This window comes from Apus apus, chromosome Z, assembly GCF_020740795.1.
Source record: "Apus apus isolate bApuApu2 chromosome Z, bApuApu2.pri.cur, whole genome shotgun sequence".
NCBI lineage: Eukaryota > Metazoa > Chordata > Aves > Apodiformes > Apodidae > Apus > Apus apus.
The window spans coordinates 71,917,867-71,944,315 of record NC_067312.1 but is presented as its reverse complement, the minus strand read 5'-3'; the positions used below and the strand labels follow the sequence as shown (position 1 = coordinate 71,944,315).

The 26,449-nt window shown below is 38.1% G+C and overlaps 1 protein-coding gene across 2 annotated transcripts in view; it reads left to right on the top strand.

The window, feature by feature from the left end:
• EDIL3 (EGF like repeats and discoidin domains 3) overlaps positions 1 to 26,449 on the top strand; it is a 247,748-nt gene that overhangs the window by 204,330 nt on the left and 16,969 nt on the right. For both annotated transcript variants that reach the window (XM_051643225.1, XM_051643224.1), the window contains 3 exons: positions 112 to 256; positions 5,642 to 5,826; positions 25,987 to 26,142. In XM_051643225.1, the coding sequence (XP_051499185.1) occupies positions 112 to 256; positions 5,642 to 5,826; positions 25,987 to 26,142 (486 nt within the window). The remainder of the gene's footprint in view (positions 1 to 111; positions 257 to 5,641; positions 5,827 to 25,986; positions 26,143 to 26,449) is intronic.

Sequence of the window (26,449 nt, the reverse complement as noted above, 5' to 3'; positions counted from 1 at the left end):
ATGTGCAGGAACAGTCAGAAAAACAATGCAGGTATTTTTGAGAAAAGGAAAGCAACTGAGCCCCCAGTAATCCTCCTGGCATATTTTTATGACCATGTTGGTTTATCACAGGTGTTTCGTGGAAATGTGGACAACAACACCCCATATGCTAACTCCTTCACCCCTCCAATTAAGTCACAATACATACGGCTGTATCCTCAGGTGTGCAGAAGACACTGCACGTTGAGAATGGAGCTTCTTGGCTGTGAACTGTCAGGTGAGTTTTCTGCAGTCACCGCATCTCAATCATCATAATCTTCATCAATCAAGCATCACATTTTTGTGACCAAGGTCTAAACTGCATGCAGTTTTTTCCTTATGCAATGCAGCTGGCAGGGCTGAGTTTATGCCAGACAGCTAGTTATTTCTTTTTATGTAAATTACATAAGCAGCAACACTTACCTAAATGATGTGACAGTAGTTACTTGGCATAGGGCAGTAATAATAGTAGGGTAATGTGGTAGCAACCTAGTAACACTTTGTAAATCTTCCTTTGCGCATTGGCCTCCAATTATGTGCAACCTAGAAAATCTCATTTATAGCAGTTTTAGTAAGTACCTAAAGCTATCAGTACCCATTATGTACTAAGTACTAAGCAGTACTAAGCAGACCATGAGACACAGTCTCTAACTTGCCGTTTCACTCAGAACATCCTAAGCTAAGCACTGAAAACAGTTTCTGAGAGCCAAAGCTGTTAGTGCAGCACTGTTCAGAAGCAGGCATCAATACTGGTTTGAGCCCTCCCTCCTGCCTCCTGGGTGGCCATGTTGATGTGCTGTGTGACATCCTGAGAGGGACCAGGGTGCTTCAGCTGCCATCGAGGACCACTCAAAGGGCAGTAAGATATATTTTGCTGGCTTGCTTTTTTCAATACATCAGTTTAGATTTGTTTTGTGAATTTCTAACAGAAGCAGAGATTGCATCTTGTAGCAAAAAGTAAATGAACAACTGGATGCAATATAAACCCTCTAAGGTTTGTAGTAGCAGAAGTTATAGCTCATAAACGTAAAGCCTGACCTCTAGCCACTCTCTGCAAGAACCATGTTCCTCTACAAATTCAGCAAAGCATGTAAATTTTTTTTTTTTTCAAAAGATCAACCTCTTAGCAGTGGGAGCTCTCCACTGAATTCATTTAAGAATTATTTTTATGTGGCTGCCTGCTTACTCAACAAATAACAGTCATCCTGTTCACAAGTGATGTATCAAAACAGCTGGAGTTAAATAATTCTCAGTCCTCTAGTGGCATCAAAACCAGATTCAGGAATGAAAAGTTAATGCATTAATCTCACTATAGCCTTTTTCCAATATAGATAGGTTTGAAAGTAAATAGAAAATTCTGTCTAGCTGCTTTAGTCTATTAATTTATTTTTTTTATGTCTTCCATTTCTGGAACCACAATTTAAAGTAGGTCCTTGCCAGAATGACCAGGAATTGTTTTGCTCAAGGAACTGTGAAAGCTACTGAAGTGAATTCATTTCAGTGGTCTCCTAACAGTTTCAAGGTCATAATTTCTTAGCACTGCAGGCAGCCAAAGCTCAGCAGAACAATTTCAATCTTACTGAAAGAAAAGTGTAATTATACATAATGACAGACTAATTCGCTGTAATTCCAGGTGGTCTGTCTTAAGCAGAAAAGCCCTATCAGAGGTCTGGCCTCTCTTAAAAAGTCCTGATTCTATAGAAGAGAGTCATTACCGAAGGGAGAGAGACTGTCTCTCAGCTCCAGATCATCACAAAAACTTAAGTATTTCTTAGGACAAACTTCAGCAAAATATTCACTATAACCTGTTCTAGGCTCATAATTTACTCTACCAGGACCCATGGCCAGATCTTATTGAAAATCATGATCAATATTTGTGGAATTGGCCATCAATAAGTCAGGTATTAATCTTCCTGGCCTTGTGTTCCTGCCTTACTTGGGTTTTGCACCTTTCTGTGTTGTAAATTCTCTTCCCTTCAAAGAGTAGTGATGTAAGGTGAGAAACTGTTTGCAGCTACTGTTTACTAGAATGCCTTTATTCATTAAACTGTTATTAATGGTAGCATCAAGCTGTTCTTTTTAAAACCAGATAACTGTTCATACAACACAGCCACTTACTAAAGCAATTCACTCGCATATTCAAATATCTGCCTTTAGCAGTCTCTGCCTTCGTGCATGTGGCCCATGTCATACATGGCTGATGCTCATGTGTGTTGGTGGCTGTGTACCAGTTCACCAAATTCTTGGTGTTTTGAGTTTGTGAGTTCTTGCAGAGGGATGCTGGTCCCCAGAATTTAACCATCCTTGTGAGACATAAAGCATCTTCTGAACATGTAATTTATTTTTTCTGGGGGGAAGAAGCAGGTTTTTCTCTGGCAACTGTTTCTCTATCCTAATACACTGAGGTGCAATTCATACAAACTCACACTCATGGTTACTCTGTAACATCTGTAATCAACATATTGTAATAACAGATTGCCCTTTCCATGTTCATCTTCAGTACTATCTAATCTGGAAAGGAATGCTATGCTCATTAAAAGGAAGAAAATGCTTTAAATCTCTTGATTTTCAGAAAAGAAAAAAAATCACAGCATTAATCAAAACTAACTCACCTTTGCACTGAAATAATTGCCCTGTGCTGCTTTTGCCAATATTGCATGAATCCTGGCCCAAGACAAGATAGAGGTAGACCTTTGCATGCAGATCCATTTGTGCTTTTGCCTCTACTTTATTGTATTTTTATTATTTCCTCTGAGGTTTTGAGCTCTCTTGAAAGAATTAGACAAGGGGCATGGTACAGGATGCTGACTGAATATTGTGCCCCGAGATGAGCCATCAGAGAGTAACTGTCATATGAATTCTTTCCATTTTCAGATGCTAATCCATACTCATTATTTCACTGCTTCTGTATCAGTGAGCTTGACCATAAAAGAATTCACTGCAAACTTACATCCAGATAGGTTTAAACATACAGAGTTATCAGATACTGTTTATCACAGATGGTGATACCTCAAACACTTTGACCTAAGATTCCCCACTGAGGATAGCCATAAATAGACTTACATTAGCTCTCACTAACTTCAAGAGGTTGTAAATCTGGGAAGGGAGATTGAATACTTTTGCAGGGATATTGCAAAGCAAATTTGAATACAATGTAGTGAAGAGGAGATGTCTTGGAGAGTCACAAACAGTATTATAAATAATGCTTCAGTGAGGGATGTCCATCTAGAGATACAAAGTTCTGTACTAGTTTGATGATTCTGTTTCTATGAGCTCTAGGTTTTAGCTCGCCTATCAAAAGAAAGAGTCATTATCTTCTGTCATTGCAGCAGGGTGCCACAGGCCCTGGGAAGAGACCTGGTCTGCTGTTGCTCTCTGTGACACATGACTATGACATTGGTCTGAAGCCCTCATGTGTCATGTTTGTCTCTTCTGGTTCTCTGTTCTTCTCACTTCTCCTGTTACCTTTAACAACGCTCTTTTTCCTCCCTGTGGGGCAGTGGGGGAGGGAGGAGAGTGTAAGATCCCATTAGTGCATGCGTGCATGCACAGACACACAAGCAGACACATCTGCTATTTCATAAATCAATAATAATGCTCAGAAAAGGCAGAACTATTTTTGATGGCTTGGACTAGCACTGAAAAACAGTTTTGACAACCCATGTTTTTGTGTCAGGAACCTCCTCCAGATTTTTCAGATGAAACATTCCTGCTGACAGCCCTTCTGATCCTGGAGTGATACTTCAGAATTGAAAACTAAGCAAAGTCCTCCTTTAAAGCAACAGATGAGTCTCTCTCATTTGTGCTATCAATTGCTCCCTCCTACTCCAGGGAAAATTGTTTTGTTGTTGCTTTGAACTAGGTAGTTCATCCTACAGATAAGGCTTTGCAATTTCTATATGGGCACTGCAAATTAGTTCTAAAAGGTTGGGTTCTTTTCAAAAATTAATAAAACAAGTCAGTATTTCAAATTCTAAATACAGTTGATACTACATTAAAGAGCACATTATTATTAACTATCTCTGTTAATAGGCATTTGCTCCTGCTGTTAGACTCCCCACAAAGGTTCTGGTCATACCTTCCTAATAATTCCACTTAATTCTGTGTGTTAAATCTATGAGAGAAACAGAAAGTAGAATCTGCCCAAAAGGTTTTGCTAATAATATCAAAGAAACTAAAAACATTGAGTCTTTAAATTTAGGTAAACATATTGTGGAGAGAATGGAGTTTTAAGAAAAAGAGAACCAGCTTTGGTATCTAGCTCAAATAAAGTGAAAAACAAAATAAAAGCTTTAAAGATGTTTTAAATAGCCACACAGTGCTCTTGCTCTTATCAAGAGACACCAGCTGGGTAGGGTCATGGTCCCAGCAGGAGTGCCTTCGCAACTTAAGCGTGTGCTTTAAGAAACTCAGCTGGCCATTCAGCAACTGAGTGATAGGAACTGGCTTATTGACATGGGGTGTGAGTATCAGGTAGAAAAGCTCTGTCTTCCCAATGGCACATAAAGACAAGGTGCTGTGTGTTTGCAGTGATGATGCATTCCTTGCAAAACCAAGTATGCTAGATCGTAGGCACACTTTTTCTCAGTGAGTTATACTATGTTAAAATATTCACAATTTAACTGCATCAAGTCAGCTATGGAACTAAATAGGATCATCAAATTTGTGAAGTGAAAACTTAGGGAAAGCGGTAGGTTTTTGACTGCTGGAGCAGAAAGGAAATGAGAAAACTGCCTCTTCTTGTGCTCCCATCTCCTTCCACCTCCCTTGGCTTCCAGTACTCTTATTACAGTGCTGCTACCAAAGGGTGTCTGTCCTGTTGTCAGCTTGCTTCTCCCTTCTGTGTCCATATGTGCCGTCTCTGTTCCCAGTGTAAAATAGCAAGACAGAGGACCAGAGTCACTTAATAATTTATTTATTTATTTATTTGTTTTGTTTTTTCATGGACACCGAACAGAAAAACAGGAGAAGCTCAAGATCTGTCTTTTGTTACAATCAAAATAGCTCAGTGATGTAGGACGTGCACGTGGTTTAAACAAATAAACCTTTAATGCTTGCTTTCTCCTAAACGATGATTTCTTGCTATTCTCTCTCCTTCACAATTGTTTTTCTGTAGTCTTCCACTGTCATCTAAGTTTTTGGCTAAGTGGCAAGTATTTCAACAGTATAAAAGGTTCAGTGCTTGTTGACATGCTACTTCAGCAGTTTCTTTCTTTAAGAAAATAAAATGTTTTCTCAGTAGGCAAACACATGATTGATGTGATATGGCATAAAAGCATCATCAAGTCAAACTGAATAGGGAAAACAACAGAAAGTTTCTGCACAGGTAAATAAAACCAAGATATGAAGAGACGAAAATAATATTTTCTGTTTGTTTGCCTTCATAAATTTATGCCACAATAAAATAAATTTAATTCTCTGTCTTGTTTTTGACTCTTCCAAGGTAGTGTTGAAATAAACTGGCTTGAATTGGCTATTTTCGTTTGTTGGCAAGTTCCTCCAACAATAGTCTTGATTAAAGCCTTTTCTTTGAGAATTGCTAGTTTTCTTTTTCATAACAGAAAATCTAAACCTCTCACAGAGATAAGTAGATAGTGTCACAGATCTTATTTTGCTGTTCCAGGTTGCTCTGAGCCCCTGGGGATGAAATCAGGACATATACAGGACTTCCAGATTACTGCCTCCAGTGTTTTCCGAACACTCAACATGGACATGTTCACCTGGGAGCCTAGGAAAGCCCGGCTGGACAAGCAAGGCAAAGTTAATGCCTGGACCTCTGGCCACAATGACCAGTCACAGTGGTTGCAGGTAAAGTTTCACACATTTTCCCAAATGTTTATCTCTTGTGTTTCAGGTATGGAGAAAGTTGAGTGGTTTAGGATTATACTGATATCCTCCTGCTTCTGAGAGTAACCATACTAATTCTACCCCATATAATTGATGAAGCTATGAAAGCCCATACAGATCTTCATGTCTTTGGCACTACTGTTGCAGAAGCCCTGCATCTTCACTACTCAAACCTTGAGAGTTGTCCAGTAGTCATGAATTTTCCTTTATTAGTGTACACAGGTTGCAGACCTGTTTCACTGCCTTCTCCTCTCTTGTTGAGGGAGATTTTTTTTTTTCTCCCTTTTTGTCCTTCTGAAGTTCCCTATAAAAGTGTATTTATTTCAGCTTTGTGCACATTGGTAGATCTGGCCCATAGAAATTATCTTTGTGTAATTGAGACTGCTCAAAACTACCTTCCAACATCACACTGAAGCTAGCAAGACTGATTCAGCACTTGAATTCATCATAAGGCTGTGCACAGGGGTTGTTTGCAGCCTGGGAGTGATTTATAGAAGTCAGTAGTATGCTAATATGAAAGATTGCAATAAATCACTGGTATGGAAACCTATTTGACCAGTCTCTGACACATTTACATTTTTTGAACTGCAGAAAATAGCAGTGGTTTGAGTCAGCTGCCAGTTTGCAGGGCACTTCTCCATGGGTAGCCTCAATAGCAGTAGACATGGCTGCTAGCCCCCTGCAAGCTTTTCACATATAAACTATGACCTGTTAGGTTTTTTTTACCTACAGTTGCTAAGCAATTTAGCAATACAATTACTATATTTCTCCAAGTTTACACACTTAAAGAAAAGAAGGAGCAGTTGGCTTGTCGGTTTAACTTTGGAATAACTGAAGATCCTGGGATATTTTATTGCAGCTTGTTGAAGCAGCAGTTAGAAACTTCTGGAGAGAAAGAAGATTTTATTGCTGTGAAGAAGCAACATTAAAATATTTCTCCACGTAGAAGAGAGTCAGTTGTATCATATTTAGCCCCATCAGTAATACCAGGAAACCAAGGGTGCACAGAGACTCCACAGAAGTATCCTGGGGTGTGTTATTCCTACGATGGGTGACAGTGGATTTTTAATTATCTACAGATCACAAGGGGCTGCAGAGTTAATTCTTATATTCTAAAATTTTCCGTTTTGTTCTAAGTGTTACTATGCTTTAACCTCCCTGAACTTGCAAATTGAATCTGACAACTTGCGTGTCTCTGCAAGTCCTTGAAGTATCAAGCATACCTCTTTTATCTGGTCAAAAGACAGTTGTAAAGAAATACTTGTTTTTGTTTTGTTTTGTTTTGTCACAAGGCCATGATATGAGCTCAGTAACAAGCTTACCTGAAAGTTATCACACTTACAATATTTTTTCAAAAAAGTGTAATAACATTTCTGGGTTGGAAAAAGGCATGTGTCTTAAAGTTGTCATTAACTTCCACTATAGGCTGATTGTTTTTAATTCAGTCCATGAGTAAAGATTGGGTCACATGCTTCAAGACCAGGTAATGCTTCTGTAAGAAAGACATGTCTGTCATTTAAATTAATCCATTCCTCATTGTTCTCTTTGCTTTTTTTTTTCTTTAAAATGCAGAGTATTGTATTGTAACCTGTTCACACACTGACTACAGTTTTATCATAATGCTGCTTGCATATAGTTTAGTCAAAACACATTTGTAAGAAAAAGCATGTGAAATATTAACTTACTTGTATGCCCTTTTCTTGCTGCAATAAGTTATTACAAGGAATAACCCCAATAGCAATTCCATGGTATCCTAAAATGGGCTAAAAGTTGCAGTATTGTTGTAGTTTGTGGTATGCAGATGACTTGAACAGATCTGTTCTGACTCACGATTGTTTTGTGGGATCCATGCCCAAATATCACAGATACCAACTGTTCCTCTTTTAAAAATCTTGTGTTCTAACATATCTCAGAGTGCCTGCTGTGCTAATGGTTGCTGAGCAGTGATGTTTGCATCAGATACATAAATGCTACTTGCTAGTGTAGGGCAGTTCATGGGACTTTTGGATGAACCCCAGAGGTAATTTCATCTCTGTCTTGAGCTTGGGTTATTTTACTCAGTTTTCTTTCAAAAAGGGAAATGCTCGAACATCTATGTTTTTAAAAATGCAGCCATTAGCAAGTATTCTCTTTGCTTTAAAGTGTTCCGGATTGCTATATCCATAGTCTAGCTCCATAGGGCAGGAAGTATTATGTGGCTCCATGCGCAGACTGTGCATTTTCGAGTTCAAGAAGAATACTCACATTATTGCTGCTGCCATTGTTGAAAATCTGTTGTGATCTAGACTCTACTCATGAACTCCAATACTCCTTTACAGCAAGCACCATAATTAATAATGGAAGAAAGCATTTATGTGATGTGGGGGAAAAGTTAATGAGATTAGATGACCAAAATCATATTTTTCCAGCTCAGTCGTAATCTGGGTCTGAATTTCTTCAGCAGCCTGCTCGATGGCACTCTTGCCATTCCTTCAAAGATGATGCTTCAGAAGCCATCTCAGTTATCTGGCCTAATTTATAGCACAGGAGTTTCCAGTAATTCAGATAACCTGCTTGTGTCTCTGTACTCTTCGCAGCTGAAATCTATGCAGTTTGGTGATAGAGAACAACCTATCTGTTCAGGTTTGGTACCAGAACTACTACAAATAATTAGTTCTAGCAACTCTCTTTGCTTCTGAATACTTACCTTTAGGGATTCCCTTCCTTCTGGAGACAGTTCTGTGAAATTACCTGAATAACAGTAATATCTAAGGTGGGGGGAGTAATGGTTTGCTTCCTGTAGTTATGTCTAAACTTAGCATAAACTTAGCATAAACCAAGCAAGGTGAATCGTTTCAGGTTAATTACTGACAAAAGAAAGAAACACCCACAGTTCCATTTTCCTTCATTTCCTACCTTGAATCAGTTCACAGGCTTTTCCCCAAGATCTTTTGCTGAACTACCATGACCAGGCTGCTCTATCAGTTTGGGGGGTGCTTCTGCTCCCCTTGCCAGTCACCCCATTTATTAAGGTGTTTCACATTAAAGGAAGTGTTAAAGTACTTTCTGCCCAGAATGAGGCCCAGAATGAGGCACTAAAACTATAAACATTATTGAAAATTATTCCTGATGGTCTTTCAGATACTTGGTGACTACTTTTGTAAACAGATTTTCACCATTCTGTATCTCATTTTTCTAGCTGAGACTCATTCAGAAAAATCTACATTTTCTTCAAAATCCATTCCCACTTTACTACTAATATTCTGCAGTTATAAATTATGATATCATGACAGGGCCTTAATTCCCTTTTCCATATTTACTGTTAATTAAATTTTGGTGTTTTAAAATATTTCCTTGTTTCTGCTAGATTGGCAGATGCCATATCCATCATTGTTTTGATTTCCTACTTTCTGACTTCCTAGTAAGGAGAGCAGCACCTTGTACTTTAATGCCTTTGCCCATTTGACCCTTTTCTGGTGCTTCAGCAAGCAATTTCTCTGGTCCTGTCTCTCCGATCTCTGCAATATTGCTTGGAGCCAAGGCATCTCAAGTTCATTTGAATTCTCCAAATAGCTGGAGCTTTCCTCTCCTTCCCCAAACCATCTCCTTTGCATAAACTGTTTTGCATGTCATCCTAATTCCAACTTTCTAATTGTACATGGGATTTTGTAGTATTTAATCTTAAAATTGGTGTTGTACTGGGGTTTTTGAAGGCCTGTATCTCTACAGAGCACACCCAGATGAAAAAGATGCCCATCTTGGAAGCCTGCTGAGGTTCCTCTTACACCTCCATATTACTTTCAGGTCACCAGCAGCACTGCAGTAGATTTATGTTTCTAGTTGTGCTAGAAACTTCAAAACTAGTTTCTTGCTGCAAAAAAAGTACTTTCATCTGGTTGCTTAGCTTGTATTTTGCTGCAGAGCTAGTGGAAGGTTCTGCAGCTTGATGTGCATGAGTGACAAACCTGATACAGTTTTTCCACAGATCTTCTATATAGTTATTGAGCTCAGGTGACTTAAGAAAATCAACCCTCCCTTAAACAGTGGAGTGGAACAACAAGGAATGTCTTATTGTAATGTTTTTCTTGCTGGTGTAATGAAATCAGCTAAGCACTATTAGGGAAAAAACAGTTGCTGATAAATACAACAGATTGTTTGGAGATTGGCAAAGCAACAGTTAAATATATGCCTACACATATTTAAAATGTTATGATTGTCAGTAGTATAATGTATTTGGGTTGGTTGTTTTCCTGCCAAACTAATCTGCAGTACTAGACAATATTACTGAAGTTGTCATCCACACCAGTAGAAAAGAATTGTCTCAGTGCTGCAAATGACTTACTCTTTCATTTTAATACATGATCATCTTTTTTTACATCAACAAAATCTCATTTGAAAACAACAGCAAATTGTTCTCCAAATATGTACTCAGTTTTTTTAGCCATAGAGAAAGGCAGACAGCTTAAACTAGTTGAATTTTTGAATGATGACAGTTATCTAAGATGAATTCTTCCCTTTTTTCATGTGGGAAGAGAACACTGTTTTTCATTTGATATTGGTTAGCTGAGCTTATTCTAAAGTTGTATTCATTGTGTCATTATAAAAATAGTATGTTTTTTTTTTCTGTTTCTCATGTGGTGTTTGCTTCTTGTCTATTGTTGCACCTGCCTCTTTCTCTCCTTTTTTGTTGTATTTGCCTGTTTATTTGTAATGAATTCTGTAGATTACTAGATAGGAAATAACTATACTGTAGCATTTCCTAAATGCTGAAAGCAATTCATAAGGAGAAAATTGTGTTTAATTATCTTTTGAATTGTGTTGGTAGCAAAGCAAGCATTAATACCAGTACTCGTTAAAGTAGTCAAATTTAAGCCACCAGCTTAAGTATTTTATTTTAACACCCACACTTTGGAAAAAATAAAAAGAAAATGCATAACAACATCTTAATTAAATAATGACTTGAAAGACCCAAAAATTGGAATAGGATAAAATGTTAGTTTAAGACCAATCTAGTAATTAACATAATGAGGAAATTACATTACTTCTAGAAGGCTTGGACTGCTAAGCAGTGTGTTGTGACTGGTCTTTGAAAGATACAGTAGTCTATGGGAATTAAAAGCTTAATTATAACATATTATAAACAAAGGGCATGCAACTTTTTCTGCCACTTCAATAAACCACAGCCATCACCAACAGGTCAGGAGAGGAAACACAGCAACAAAAGGTCCCTCTTATTCTTCAGATGCAAAGTTGGTACTGTTTTTTAAATACAGTTTCTCACAAGCAGAAAAGTGAGTTCTCAGGGTGCAGATGGCAAAAGACAGGTTGTGAAGAAATCAGCCTTTCTTTGAGCCGTGTTTTATTTTGGGTTACTGAAGGACATTTGCAGTCAAAATTTGGTCATTTTATCTTTTCAACTCAGTCATCTTTTTATTACTTGTGGTTCTTGGCAAGGCAGCTGTCATTTTCTGCTTGAAGGAAGTAGCTTGGACACTCAGCTTTGGCATCTCCTTGATCTAATGCTTACCTCAGTGAGGAGCTTCACAGAGTTCTGTTCACACGGTTCACAGGATGCAGCAACACAGGAAGACTGATTGTGATTAAATTATTAATATGGATCTTTTCTTTCCCATACTTTGCCAGAAACTTGCTGTCGATAAATTTCCCTGTAAGAAGCAGCGAGTGGTAGAACAAGTAGTAATGGACAAACAATTCTGAGTGATTAAGTCAAAGAAAAGCAAATAAAGAGAGAAACCTACTTCTAAATTGCACACTCTTGAATTTGGCTAGTTTGCACTGCCTATGCTAGAAAGCCAAACAGGTTACTTTGCTGACTTAATTCACTTGCCCATAAACCATAGATCTAAATTTGCAATAGATAGTTACTGTCTGCTCGAGTCTGTAGCTTGAGGCAGGGGAGGTATAGATTGAATGTTAAGAATTTTTTCACCAAAAGGTTTATCAAGCATTGGTACAGGCTGCCCACAGCAGTGGTGGAGTCACGATCCCTGAAGGTATTTAAGTCATATAGACATAGTACTTAAACATGGTTTAGCTAAAGACTTGTCAGTGTTAGGTTAATGGTTGGACTCAAAAATCTTGAAGTTCTCTTCCAACCAAAGTAAATCTGTGTCATTCTGTGATTTTGTAATGTTAAGATTATAAAGCACAGTGACTTGGCAAAGTATAGATGACTCTGAACTTAGTAAGGGCCTCAGAGCACAGCAGTCACATGGTTCAGAGCAGCACACAAGTCCACCACAGAAGAAAGTTGTGTTGTTTTCATTATCTCTCATTGAGCCTATGAATGTTCTTCCTCCACATCAATAGGATCTCTGGAAATACCATCATTTTCTTCTAGATATGTGTTGCATGCTAATACATGCACAATGAATGAGGAGAACCTCAATCAAAGCCTGGGGACATCACAGCAGTGATGGATTGCTCAGCAGGAGAACATGAGCCAAATCCAAATGAGCTAATGGGAGTGATAGCCTGACCATCAGTAGAGAGGTGCCTGGTGACTAATTAACAAATGATACATTAATTTTGCTCCTTAAGCAAGCTTGCCTGTTTTCTGCCACAGATCTGTCTCCACTGAGAGGACTCCTTTACTCAAAACAAACCTCAGAGCTGCTTTAAAACACCTGCCAGTTTAGTTATTGGGGGTTGACAGTTTTTCACAGCATGTGCCACCAAACCATTAATTCTTTTCACTTCACCCAAATGTAAATCAATGTAAATTGCAGGACCACAGTAGGATTTGCTTTGTATTCCAAAATACATTAGAGGGGTTATTATTTGAGAGGAGCTTAGAAGTCATGTTTTCCAAGGTTCACAGCAATAATTCATAGTCTAGAAAGTCTTTTGGTATTAAAAATTAAATCTCTGTTTTACAAGAATTTAGGAGTTAGTTGGGGGTTATTATCTGAGATTTCTAACATGATTTCCTTTATTTTCTTTATTCCCCATTCTCCTGTATGTAATTTTGTATTGCTAAGGCAATCTGACTCTAAGCAAAATGTATTTTTTTTTTTAATTCTAAGATAATTTTCCATTTAAACTATACATCATAAATAAAACATGAGAGAATAAAAGAAGGGTCTTTTGAGAATCTTGCATGTCTGATTTGTTTTATATCTCTGCAGATATATGGGGAGGGTGCAGTCTTTCTACTTTTTTCATTATTTTTTTAATGTTCTGATTGCATTTCACTCATAGTAAAATGTCATAAAATCTTATCTGGTTTTAATTCTAATGCAAAAATAATAACTCCCACTATCGGAGCAAGAGAGGATAGGTAGTGAAGGAATGCAGTGTTAAATTTTTTGACCCTCTGAAAAGTCAAACTTCAAATGAAATAGCAGCCTTCTGGAAGAATATGGAGCAACTGGAAATAAATGTTGTCATGTTGAGTAGCATCTAACTCTGTGATTTAAAAAGGTCTGTCATCTATTATGGAAGCTCACTCAGAAGGTGGAAATTGTAGGTAATCAATTTACATTGCAGTCCTCCAACATTGCTTGAGTCTTTCCATTTCATTTTGATCGAAACCAGAACTGAATTCTGGGAATTAGTTTTTATTTCTTGCATTAGAACATATAAGCAAGTCAAACTTTAATGCACAAGAAAATAAATGAAAACATTAAAATTAATTATTCAAATTTAATCTGTTCCTGAGTTTTACAGAGAACTGTAAATCTCTCTTAAGCATTGCGCTTTAGCCATTTAGGCGATGTGGTCTTTAGAACTGGAGTAGAGACACTGTATGAGGAGCTTTCTAGACAATTTGATCATCTGTCACTTTGCATTGTATTGCCCCACTATTTCACAGATTAAAGGGATATATGTAAAAAGAAACACTAGCCATGATTCTAAAAAGGCATTGCTTATAAAATACAGCTCTCTTCACTGAACTGCACTTGACTTTTAATTGTTATGTAGCAGGGATAAGAACAGAAACATGCAGTTCCGTAATTTTGTTATATTAATTATTTTAGTACACCAATTTTTTTCCCACAAAAAAATGTAGGAGCTACTTGGGAGGATTTTTACAGCTCAGGAACTGCCATTAACTAACCTATTACAGTAAGATTAATTTTTTTTTTTTACTGAAACATTAATATCAAAGATAAACAATACTACTTGATGCAGAAGTAGAAGAAGCCAGCTAGTTTAAGTTCAGATATGGGTGGCAGCATGCTGATCTTCACACTTTGAGCAAATGCTAAGACACTATGCTGTAATGTTTAAAAAATAAGTATCAGAAATATGATCCAGAATGTAAATAAGGCAGTGTTAATACTGGCATTTATTTCTGTATACTTTTACTGCAATACATAGGACAATGGGAGTAAACAGTGTCATGCACTGCAACCTCTAGTTGTACAGCTCTACCTTACTAGAGCAATTTCTTTGGTTCATTGTAGGATTTCTTGTCCTTATTATCCTGTAAAAGATTTCTAGCTTAGTTGCTTGACACACTTTTACCAATTCATTTTTGAGTTCTGAGTTGGTTTTTTTTGAGCCCAATCAATCTTCTAAATTCTCAGTACCTAGCATAACAAAACAAGTCAGTGGAAAAAAATGGGTTGGGATTATAATATACAGTGTTTTTCACAACAGAAGAATTAAGTGGGATCACATTAGATTATCAAGCAGCAGGTTTATACAAATAAAAGGAAAGATATCCACATTAAGAGCTAGCATTGAGTTCACTGTAGCAGTGGTAGTCCATAGCACTAGTGACCTGTAGACTCTATAAACTGAGGATTTAGGAATTTTGTGCTTTCTGCAACCCCCATTTCTCCTCTGCACTGCCTGTGCATACATAAGAAGATAATGCCTGCTGTTCATGGATTAGGGAGGTAGGTGTGGTAAGACCTAGATGACATCAACAGTGGAAGTCAGGTTTTAGAGGGTGGTTTTACACAATGCATGGTAGGCCAGAGAAACTCTGACAAACAATTTTGTGACTGTAAGAAGTTGATCTGAGTTCAAGGGCAGACTGGACATGAACTCATACACTTCTTACAGGAACAGACCCAGCAGGAATTACTGAATAGACAAAATACATAAAGCTCAAGAAATGCCCTTACATGATAATTAACGAAGACTGCAGATGTGTTAAGGCAACATATATGTATGTATTTTGCCTTTTGTAGCTGCTTCTGGACACCTTTGGAAGCCAAATACTGGGCCCTTGTTTTGCACCAGCACAGCCTGTCTTCTTCTGTCGGTCTGCTACGTTGACAGTTAACATAGAAGTAAAGGTACCACAGTCAAGGAAAGAGAAAAATAACCTGAACAAGAAGTTTGGTATGGTACAAACATGGTAGTCTTTTTCCCATTAGGAGAATGCTTTCAAAATTCTTGTTTCATTTAGCTGGAAGTAAATGCTCAGTGCTTCAGGCCAAATACAAGACAATTTTTTAAAAAATTTCTGACAGTGCAAAGTGATTTGTTTATTTTTTTAAACTGTGGAGGAACAGGAAAATATTTTCCCATGTAACTCCAGGCTTGGTCAACAATTTTAAGTGTTAATCCCTGAAATCAGTCATGCCTTGTGGTTTCCACACACTCCACAGTAGGTGCAGAGAGCTGATAAGCATTACAGGGTGTTTTGAAAGCCAAGAAAATACATCTGTGTCAGATCAAAGGCAGAACTGAGTCCCAGGGTTGGATACGTCCTGCCAGTGGCCTAGTCTTGTTTTGGCCAGAGGTCTCTTTATGAAGCTCTGTAATAGAGGCTCCAGGGTGTCCTTTTGCCTAATAGCAGATAATCTTTCTTACGTCCTGGAGAATGAAGATTAATAGACCTTTTAATTTTATTCAAGCCAGTACATTACATGATTATTGCCTTTAGAAGTGCCAAGCCATTTAGTCTAAAAGGAAAAAGAAACTTTATTTTTTTCTGTAAACCTGGAAAAACACTTCTCTAGCTAAAAACATCAAAGCCAGTTTCTACATTGGTAGTGCACCAATTTTGTTTATTTCTGCTGGTTTCTAACATTTTTTCACTGGAAACAGAAGCCTGTCCTATCATTTCGTGGGAGCAAGCAGAGGGGAAAACAAACAAACAAACAAACAAAAAGAAGCTTACTATTATTTTCAAAGTTGTAGCACAGTTTTGACATTTCTAGTTTACAGCTACAGCAGCATATCTATATGAAACAGGTTACGCATAATAACCCTGGCCGACAGATGGGCAAAGTCATTCCTAAAATGAATGGCTGAATGATGCTGCATTTTGTATGAAAATAGAAGTCGTGCACTCAGAGCTTTAAAATACAAGGAGTAACATTCAGCCTAAACCCCACTTATCTTCCATGCAGATTTAGCTTTGCTTTCAGCTGGGTTTTTGTTAGTATTTCAACAGTTTAGTATCTATATGAATGATTAGTCACTTTGTTGTGAGCAAGCTTATCATCAGTTTACTTGTTGATCTATAGCCTAGATACTCGTAGATTATTGGGACACTTTTATGTACTGCACAAAGTATTTGCAACACTATTAATCACCTGCGAAAAAGCAGCCAGGTGAATAATGAACTCCTATATTACCATCATTATTTTTCATTTTAAAAGTAAAATGAGCTGCTCATGCATAGGTGAGTCCATTTATGATCCCAGCATTTTTACAAAGATATTTATCAGCCCTCCAATAAAAGGTGTTGCATCATCTTCCCTACTGAAAACCAAGCAGAAGTTTCAGTGGTTCATTTCAATGAGAGAATATTTCATTTTCCCAGGTATTGCATCACCAGCTTTTGATTTCAGTTTGAAACCCAGAGTTCACTGAAAACTTAAGACAACTTAGATAACCTAAGAAATCTGAGATAGCTAGATTTCCCCTGACTGCAGTTCAAGAGCTGATACTGTTTCAAAGTGCTGGTATAAAATGTTAACTTCCTCGCTGTTCTCAATTCTGTCTATCAAGTGTCAGTCTGAAATTTACAGGTAAATGGACCACATTTCCCCTGCTTACAGTCCAAGGTTTCTCCTGTCTGTGTTTGCCAGTATTTTGCTGCTGTTTTACTCACTCCAGCACCTCGCATTCCCCACAATGGTCTTTAGTCAGAAAACTAAGGGACATACTGGGACAGAGCAGACAGCACTGACAGGTAGAAAACTTGCTGATAAATTTGCTAATTAATTTGAGGTATATTTTAGTAAGAAGAAGGAGAGATAACAGAACTTTCTGCTTGTCCTCCTCACAATCTAAAGAGAGTGGATCATGCATGTCTGGCATCCTGTGATGTTCTGTTTCTTAATTGAGAGATTAGAGAAAAGACAAGCAGAAATGAAAATAATAAATTTTTTTATTTATTTATTTACTTTGGGGGTTTTTCTTTCTTTTTTTGTGTTTTATTCTAACTTTTAGTCACAGTCAAAAGCTTTTGATTAAAAGTTATCAGCATTATTATCGATATTATCTTTTTTACCACAATAACTGATTTAAATTATATCTTCCAGTAGTTACACTCCTGGAAGCTACTTCTTATTATCATCCAGTTTTATACCATTTTTGCTTTTAGAGACATGTAATATTATGTGAAGAACTTAATGTAAATGAGGTTTTTTGCCCATTTCCATATCTATTTCTAGCCTTAGCTAGGTGCTGAAGTCAGCAAATTCTACTGCACAGTCACTACTTGGAGTAGTGTTAAGCTGAAGTCTTTGAGTCCATGACAGAAAGGTAGTACAGCGTGCCATCAGTGTCTTGTATCATGAGCTACTTTCAATCATAACAATGTTTTTTGTTGTTTGTTTTTTTCTTCTCTCTTTTTTTTTGTCATGGTATTATTTTGTCTTTGGCTTTTCCACACAAACTGTTTGACTGGCCTAACACAGAATGGTATTGCAGATCTTATCAACTCTTTAAGTGTACTAATGTAGCTAGAAGGATTCCTCTAACTCCAGTAGATATCTAAGCCTGCCTTATCAGTGATAATTTCATGGACTATTTTTAAATCTCTTAGCTTCATCAAGGACTGATAAGCTTTGAATATTCCATAGCAGAGAGACTATTGATATTTTATTAATGGTTTCTTGACTGTTGGTGAACAATGCAATCAACTCTGTCACCTCTACTAAAGTCCTCAAATCACATTTCTGGTAAAAATACTACTGTACACAGATGAAATAGTCGGTTTTAGGAAAAAAGATTATAGGTTTAATCATCGTTGATGATATAATTTTGAAACACTGAATTTTCTTTTAGGTTAGACTAAGTTCATACCTGGCCAAACCTTGTGCTGTCACTTCCTGTGAAAACATGAATACACCCTGATAAGTTGTGGGTGTTACTGAGACTCACAGAAGTCATTCCAGTTTGCAGGTTGAGTAGGAGAACAGTATTATCTTATGTGTGCTGCAGGCGGGATTTACCAGTGTACTGATATTATGACCTCGGAACATCAGCTGCCTTGAGTTCCCATAAGAAATGAGTAGCAACTCCCTTTGGTGCTTTTGAAAATCCAGATCCTAAGGCTAAAATTTGCTGCTGCTTTCCCCCCCTACCCCTCTTTTTTTCTTTTTTTTTTCTTTTTTTACATTTTAGGTTTAAGATGGCAATAAAACAAGATTAGCCATGGCTTAGTGTGGTTATAAAAACTTTCTCTGTGATAAATAGATGCTAAATAGATTATTAAAATTCTAAAAATCATCTACAGAAATTCAAGTGTTTTTTCCGTTCTTTTTCCCATAATACTTATATAACCATTGTTACTAAGTACATAAATACATTAATGAACTATTCACACCATCTCTACTATTTAAGAAGTAGCTGCTCCATAAGAAGTTGCTCTTGGGAATGAAGTGAAATGTGAACTTGCATGTGTGTTTCACTTCAAAAATTTCAGGATAATGGCCTGAGATGTGTTTTCATCAGTCTATGGAGATTTCAAGAGAGAGACCTCACACCCCACTTTCACTTTTCAATTGTACTGGGAAGAGCTGATAGTGTGCTTGCTAGTTTGTTTCTTATGTGCAGTTTCTGCAGTCATGAAACAATTCAGAGGGAATGTGCTCTTTAAGAAGAGTCAAGTAAGAGTAAATAAGAAAATAAGTCATATTTATTATCTTAGCCTAAAGAATGACAGACATTAAAAATATAGTGACACGATGTTAAAATAATGTTGAAGGTCTAAGCTTAAATTGCAAAATAGGCAAAACAAACCTCACATTTGTAAAGAAGAAAAAGAATGACACTCCAATCTCATTTCATCTGAAAATAGTCCATCTCTACTGAGATTATTACAGACTTATTTTCTTACTGTAATTTTTTCATGTTTTATTCGTAAGTACTTACCCTAATTATGTGTATTTAGGTGTAGTAAAAATACTCTGCTACATATGATGCTCCGATGGAAATACGTTATTTCCACCAAGAATGTGTAGTTGCTTGGTTGTTTTTTTCCTTCAGTGTTTTTAGATTGAATTAGGCATGACAGACTGTAGTTTGGATTGTGTGGTTTTTTAAAGAAGAGCCTTTGGAAAACAGCTTGAAATGCTAAGTTTCATAGTTCACAAACAAGAAATGCTGCTGATAATGTTGAAAGAAGTATATACATGTTGCACATCTGCAGCAAGTGTACTGTACCATCACCGATTTTCCTTGTATCTGCAGTCTTTGGGCACAGAGGGGAATGTTAAGCACCTAAATCTGATGCAATAACAAGGGGAGAGCTTCATTTCTGCCTTTATGCGGTAGACACTGCAAGCCTGTCCCTACTTTTCTTAGGCTTTGGGGCCGATAGCATCTATCTGAGTGTTCCAGCTTACCCTGTAAAAACTCTGGAAGTCAGGAGATCTTAAATGAAAAGTAAATAACCTGCTCAGGACAGCTTAAATGCATTAGATGGTCTTGATGGATTTCAGCTGCCCAACCATGAGTCTCTGACGTTACCCTAAGTCTCTCATACAACTTGTAAGAGTCCCAAAATATCTGAGACCTCCTTGTAAGATCAGCATATGACAGGCAGATCTGCACCTTGGCAAAGTTGCAGCTGGAAACCATGCAGTCCCTATTTCTAATATTTTAAGGGTAAGTACTGCCTTGGGAGTGCATCCCTCTTTTTCTCATTTGTGTTGGCATCCAGGCTTCTTTTTTGATCCCTGCAGCTTTTAGTTGAAGGGACTCTTTTATTTGCCAAATAGAGTAGAAGTGCCCAGAAATTCATCAATGTTATCTGGCAACAAATTATTAAAAACATTCTACAAAAATCACGAAGGTAAATAGAATAAAAACTGGCAGAATAATGACATCTTTAAAATTACAAAAAAAAGAAAACAACCCTAACCAAACACCTGGGCATAAGATTAGCTGTACGAAGAGTAGAAATGTCTGTATAAGAGGACTCAAATGAGCCGTTTAAAGAATTATTAAAAACTAACCTTAACCCTCAGTTCTCCTGAAATCTCCCACCCCATCTCTCTCCTTTGCATCTTAGAATTGAAGCCAAGGTTGTATGTCCCAAGATTAAGAGATGCACTGCTGAAGGGTTGACTGAGCCATTTTACCATTATCTTCATTGTGAAATAGGACGGGTGACTCCTGGACACTGATGGTTCTTTCTTCTCCTCTAATGTTACAGAGTAGATAAGGAGTGTGTTATTTTCAAAGACTACACTTTTTGTGCTTTGGTTTGCATGATGGAATATCTTCACAAAACCATGAAATGGATTCCTTTCAAATGAGATTAAGCTAAAAGACTGGTTACAAAAGTTGATCGAGACTAGGCTGCAGCACACATGGTGTAGACATCCTGTTCTTTAAATCAGCTTCTTTGCTTTAAAGATCTGTGCCTGTTGCACTGCACTGCTTTTCAGGGAACATGCAGCCTACCTGTGCTTATTAGTCTCCCAGTCACCAGTGCTTTAGGCAGGTTGGCTGTGCTTTGCCAGGTGTCAGAATCACAGAATATTTGAGGCTGGAAGGGATCTCAAAGAGTCATCTTGATCCAGCCTCCTCTGATGAGGCAAGGCCACCCAGAGCCATGTAGGGCCATCCATTTCCTCTGTTAATGTCTAAGGTGGTGGAGACTTGCACAATTTAGATCTTCTTGAGGCTTGTCTTCTTGTAAGCCAGAGTCAAAGTATGTGTTTCTGTTCCAGGAGAGCTACTTGAGCTGTGTGGTCACTCAGCTTCCACATGTGACCTTATGAGACCTACCCACTGCCTCTCCTGAGTCCTGTCCACATGTGGTTTATTGTTCATTTGCTGTCCTCACTCCTGATTAGTCTCATCAGATGCCTGGAATTTAATTTGTTTCCACCAAGTATGTAGAAGAAGTAAAAGGTTTTTAGGGAGGGGGAGAGGATGTTCCGAAAGTTATCGTTGGCATTTTTTGGCATATCTACTCTATTTGTCCCGAACTTCCTGATGTAATGGAAACAAAAGACAGAAGATTGTGTTAGACAGTGCATCACCATGCAGAATACCTTGAGTTTAGAAGCACTATAGCTGAACTCAAGCTCACTGCATGCAAATACAGTTGTAGTGCTTGCAGATCCAAACTGCTCTATGGGCAGCTGACCCAGATGTCTACAAGTGTCTCATCCTTATGTTCCTGCTCTTGGGAGAAGTAAATGTTGCAGCTCTCGAGGTGTTTGGCTGCAGAGGTGACCATGTGAACCTTGGGTACATCTGCATAGTCAGATACTGAGGGCTGAAGTTTATTAGCTTCAGACTACTCAGAGCAAGGACAGAGCACGCATATGACTGTTCCCTCTTGATCAAAAAGACCTACTTACAACACAAGTACTAGTTACACCACTTGTAACTGCACACTGACACAAGTTCAAGCTGTGCATATGTGCAGTTGTTAATTAAAAATTATTCCTATTCAGGTGAATTTATCTTTGTGGGTTGTTTTTAATTAATTCTCCTCCAAATTGCTCTGAATCATCTTTAACATCTGAAGAAAGGTGGGAAACAGCTATGTGGAAAGGGAGTAGCTATAGCCCAAGAGAGTTCTTTCAGACACAAGAAGTTAAACTGCTTTTTGATCAGCTGCTTGTAGAAATGTACATTAAACTGTAAACCATGGTTCTTCTTGCGACCAGTTAATGATCCTATCAGTTGCAGACTAATTGCCTCTACCTCGTTCTAAATTCTGCTGCACTGAAAAAGCCAGTCACATTCTGATCCTGTTAATCACATTCAGCTTTGAAGAGTACATAGTGGTTGTGTGTTAATTCAACTTCTCTCCCTGGTAATTTGTTTGATTGCCTGTAAGTTGCAATCTGCACTATCTAAATTAATGTGCTCTGCATCCTGACAGGAAGTTATGACTTGCATTTAGGCTGTTTTAATGCAGATGTTTGGCCTAGAAAGTGAGGTGAATTCTTCTCACCTTTCTGCTTTAAAGCACTTTCAATAGGAAGAAAGAAAAGCAAGGGTGTTAACCCTTTGGAGAAGGTAATAAAGCAACAGGGTAAAACTTATATTTATTTAATGCTAGGTTAATAGTAATTTTTATTGCCAGAAGGTGTCTCATCAGATTATGAATAAATAAATGAATAAGATACTAAAGTATGAAAATGAGATGCTGGTGCTACACCCTTTTATTCTGTTCCTCCATCTACAGCAATATGTATCATTGTATTGTCAAGACCTAGAACAGTCTGTCTATTCATTACTATGTCTTTTATTTTCAGGTTTTTTTCAATATAATGCACACACACAAACATGCACACAAATGTACATGGTGCTAAATAAATATTGCAGAAAAAGACTGAACATATGCCAAATTACCTTTCAGCTTTCCACATCATTTGTCTGAAGAAGACTATAAGGCCACTGGATACGTACTATAAGCACAAAACAATTGTTAGTAGGACATTTTTATTAACTCTGGATCTATGTGATAATAAAGATTCATTGTGATTTTACCTTTGAAATCCCCTGAATCTTAATGAGAATTTTTTTCTCCCTGTTTCAAATTTTAGTGAGAAATACTCTTGAATGTCGTAGCCATGTTAAATATTTGTGAAATCCTTTTAGATTACTTTCAACATTTTAAAAATAAACAACTTCTTTATGGAGGCATTTTTTCAAGTTAACAGGAGATGCATTAACTTTTGGTATATGAAGCATTCCCAGCTAAGATGAGGTTACACTTGGAAAATGTTAATATTACAATTATTTATAAAGAGAATCCAAAGTTGACTCTGAAGTGTTTAGTTCAAATGCTGCCTGGAAGTGTGGACCAGTTAGTGATTCCTTAATGGATCAGCCTTTTTGAAAAACAGACTATTCATTTAGGCTCCAAAATATTTGGAAGCAAGTTCTGCAGACTTGGTATTTATTAATTCATGAAAGACTTACACTAATTAGCAGTGTGCATTTCCCAGAGGCCCACTTAGACTATGGAAGCAAGCTCCCCTGCGCTCCTTACAGAAGAACGAAGTCCCTTCAAGCAGTCCATGTGAGCTTCCAAAGCAGACTCCTGCTCTGAGTGATCATTGATAAAGTCTCTTTCTCTCTCCATTGACCAAAGAGAAAATAAAAAGTGTTACTTCCCAAGAATGCTTCCCTCATATTCTGGGATGCTCCTCTGAGCAATATTGCTGCTATCAGATGGCAACAAATTAGTTTATTCTGGTGTAACTAAACCATTTGGACCATCATGCAGATAATGACATTTTCCACTTAATGTCATAGTAGCTCACTATTGAAGCTTTTAATTTATTCCCTTTCTTAAACAGATTTGCTACCTGTCTTCAAATGCTGGGGCATAGGTCTCCAGTCTTCCTTGTCTGATTGTTCTGAATAGTAATTTTTCCTCTTCTTTTCTCATAAATGTACTCTTACACTTTTCTGTGTTTTCTTCTTTGTAGAGTCCAAACATTAGCATCCATCTTTAAAGGCATTGACTTGGACAAGCTGAATTCATGTTTATTTTTCTTGTCTTCTCATGATTAATTTCTTATGTTTTGTAACATATATGTTCTTCTGCCTTATCTCACATATTCCAGTAAAAATCTAGTTTGCTCAGGGGACCTCAGCTTCCTAAAATCACAAGACTGGATCTTCAGCATTTGATCAGCCAGAGATACTTCACCTTCTCTTTTTAAAGTTTTGCTGTAAAAACTTATCACTCATGATCTCATGGAGTTCAGCATTCCTCTCATTTTACTGTAATATTTTTACTCTTGCCTGATTTAATGGACAATATTAAAAATCCTGACTGCTTCACAGCCATTTATGGTTCAAAATAAAAATTTTTTTTTTTTTTTTTTTTTTTTACTGGCTTGCCACATTGCTGGAGAACACAAAATGCACCTTCAGTTTTACCTCACATTTCAAGAAAATGTCAGTTTTTATAGGGAATTCAACTCCCCCTTCTTCCTCAAAAAATATGCTACTAGGTCAATTTACTTCTGTTATTGTGTTCTCTTCCTTGATCATTTTAATCCAAGGCATCTGGCCTGAATCTGTTACATTCAGTATTGGGTTCTGCTTCAAAAGAACTGATCACAGATATGCTGGCCCACATGAAAGCACTTGAAAGCTCAGATTTTATTAAGCTTTAAGATTCTTGCCATGCATTTTTTAAAGTATTGTGCTAAGGTTACAAAATAAAGAACTAAAAAAAAAAATCAAGGAATGAAAAATTCAGAGCTTCAGAGGTAGAAAAAGAAATGAAGGCTTAAAGAGAGAAGAAAAGTTTAGCAGGAAAAGATGTGTGATAACAAATGTTTTACGACTTAGTAAAGCACAGACTCTGCTGCTGCAGAGGAAATGAAAAGACACTTGGGGCATCAGCCTGTGGCATACTGTATTATGATTATTAGGAGCACATGGAGACACTTCTTGGCTGCAGATTATTTGCAGTGGAGACTGCAGTTTTGCTGGGACCATGTGTGGCACCTAGGAGAATGAAAATTGGTACATTAGACCTGTTGTGCCATTTGGTGGTATAAACGATAAGTAACAAAAAAGAAAACAAAAGTATATTGACTTGGAGCTTGGAGAAGGAAATGTACTGTCGCTGGAGTCAGCACAGGGTGGGCACAGGTGCAAAGCCACCTCCTGGGCTGGGTCTTGTCTCACCAGGGACTGTGTCCAGGAGCTGTATGCAAACACTGTGCAACATTGTCCTGGTTTGGGCCCAACACACAACAAAGGAACAGCCTCGTGGCTGCTCACTCAGCTCCCCACGCACACACTCTGGGATTAGGAGGACAAAGCTCATGGGTTGATACAAAGGACAAGGAGGGTTCTTCACCCATTAAGGTCCCGGGCAAAACACTCACCTTGGGGAAAAAATAATAATTTAATTTCACACTAATCAAACACACACAGGACACAGACACACACAGAGCAGGGCTTGCATATGTTACCCCACCCCTCCCTTCTTCCCAGCCTCAAATCCCTTTGTTCCCAGTTTCTCTCCCTCCTTCTCCCAGAGCAGCAGTTCACAGGCTGGTGGTTCCTGCTGCTCCTTCCTCCTCAGGAAGAAGGACTCCTTACAGTCCTTCCCTGCTTCCCCACAGGGTCCCTCCCATGGGAGAGAGTCCTCCACAAACCTCTCCTTCATGAGTCCTTCCCACCAGGTCCGGAGCTGCTCCAGCCTGGGCTTCCCACAGAGTCACGGGCTGCTCAGGGAACAGGCACCTCCCCTGGCTCCAGGGTCTCCCACAGCTGCGTAATCAGAGTCCACTGGCAGCAAATCCTCTGGCCACAAAATCCAAGTCCAGCGGCCAAGCTCACCCCTCCTGGCACCTCCATGAGTGCAGGGGGACAGCTGCCATCCCGCCATGGGTTGCAGGGAAACTTCTGTTTGGGCACCTTCTTCCCCTCCTTCCTCACCAACCACCAGCCCTGCTCTTCTCCTCCAGCACAGCTCTTTTCCCCTAAGTGCATCTCTGCTCAGCTCTTATCTCATTTCTTTCATATGTTAATGGCTGAGGTGCATCTATTGTCCCTCTAATGGCTCCTGGGCTGGATTTGGAGCAGGGAGAGCTTCTCAGCTTCTTACCAGAGCCGCTCCTGGCTCCCTTCCCCTGCTACCAAAAGACCCACCAAACCAAACCAGAACAAACATGATGCACCATTTTGCTTTGGTGTGGTGTAAAGATGGACTGCGAATAGAAACTGTTCTGATTACAATTTCCTCTGTTTTGTTTTATTTAGGTTGACCTACTTGTCCCTACAAAAATCACTGGCATAATTACCCAAGGAGCTAAAGATTTTGGTCATGTCCAGTTTGTGGGGTCCTACAAGCTTGCCTACAGTAATGATGGGGAGCACTGGATCATATACCAAGATGAAAAACAAAAGAAGGATAAGGTAAAGCAAAGATAAAATTGATATTTCAGTTGCATTTACAGAGGGCTACATCTGTAGTAACTGTAGTGCTGGAAGCCTGTAGATTATTTCATGCTGCCTGCTTTATAGGGTTCCATGTGCATAGGTTCCCACAGATAAAAGTCAAGGTGAATAAAAAAGAGTCATATAACACAGTGACATTCAGAGTGCAGTAGTATCATACCTATCAGTGCAATGCACCTGATTTAACACTATTAAACATGGGGCATAAAACTTTACAGTTCTCCATTTATTGGAATTATTTCTTCCTTTAACTCCAGAGGAGAAG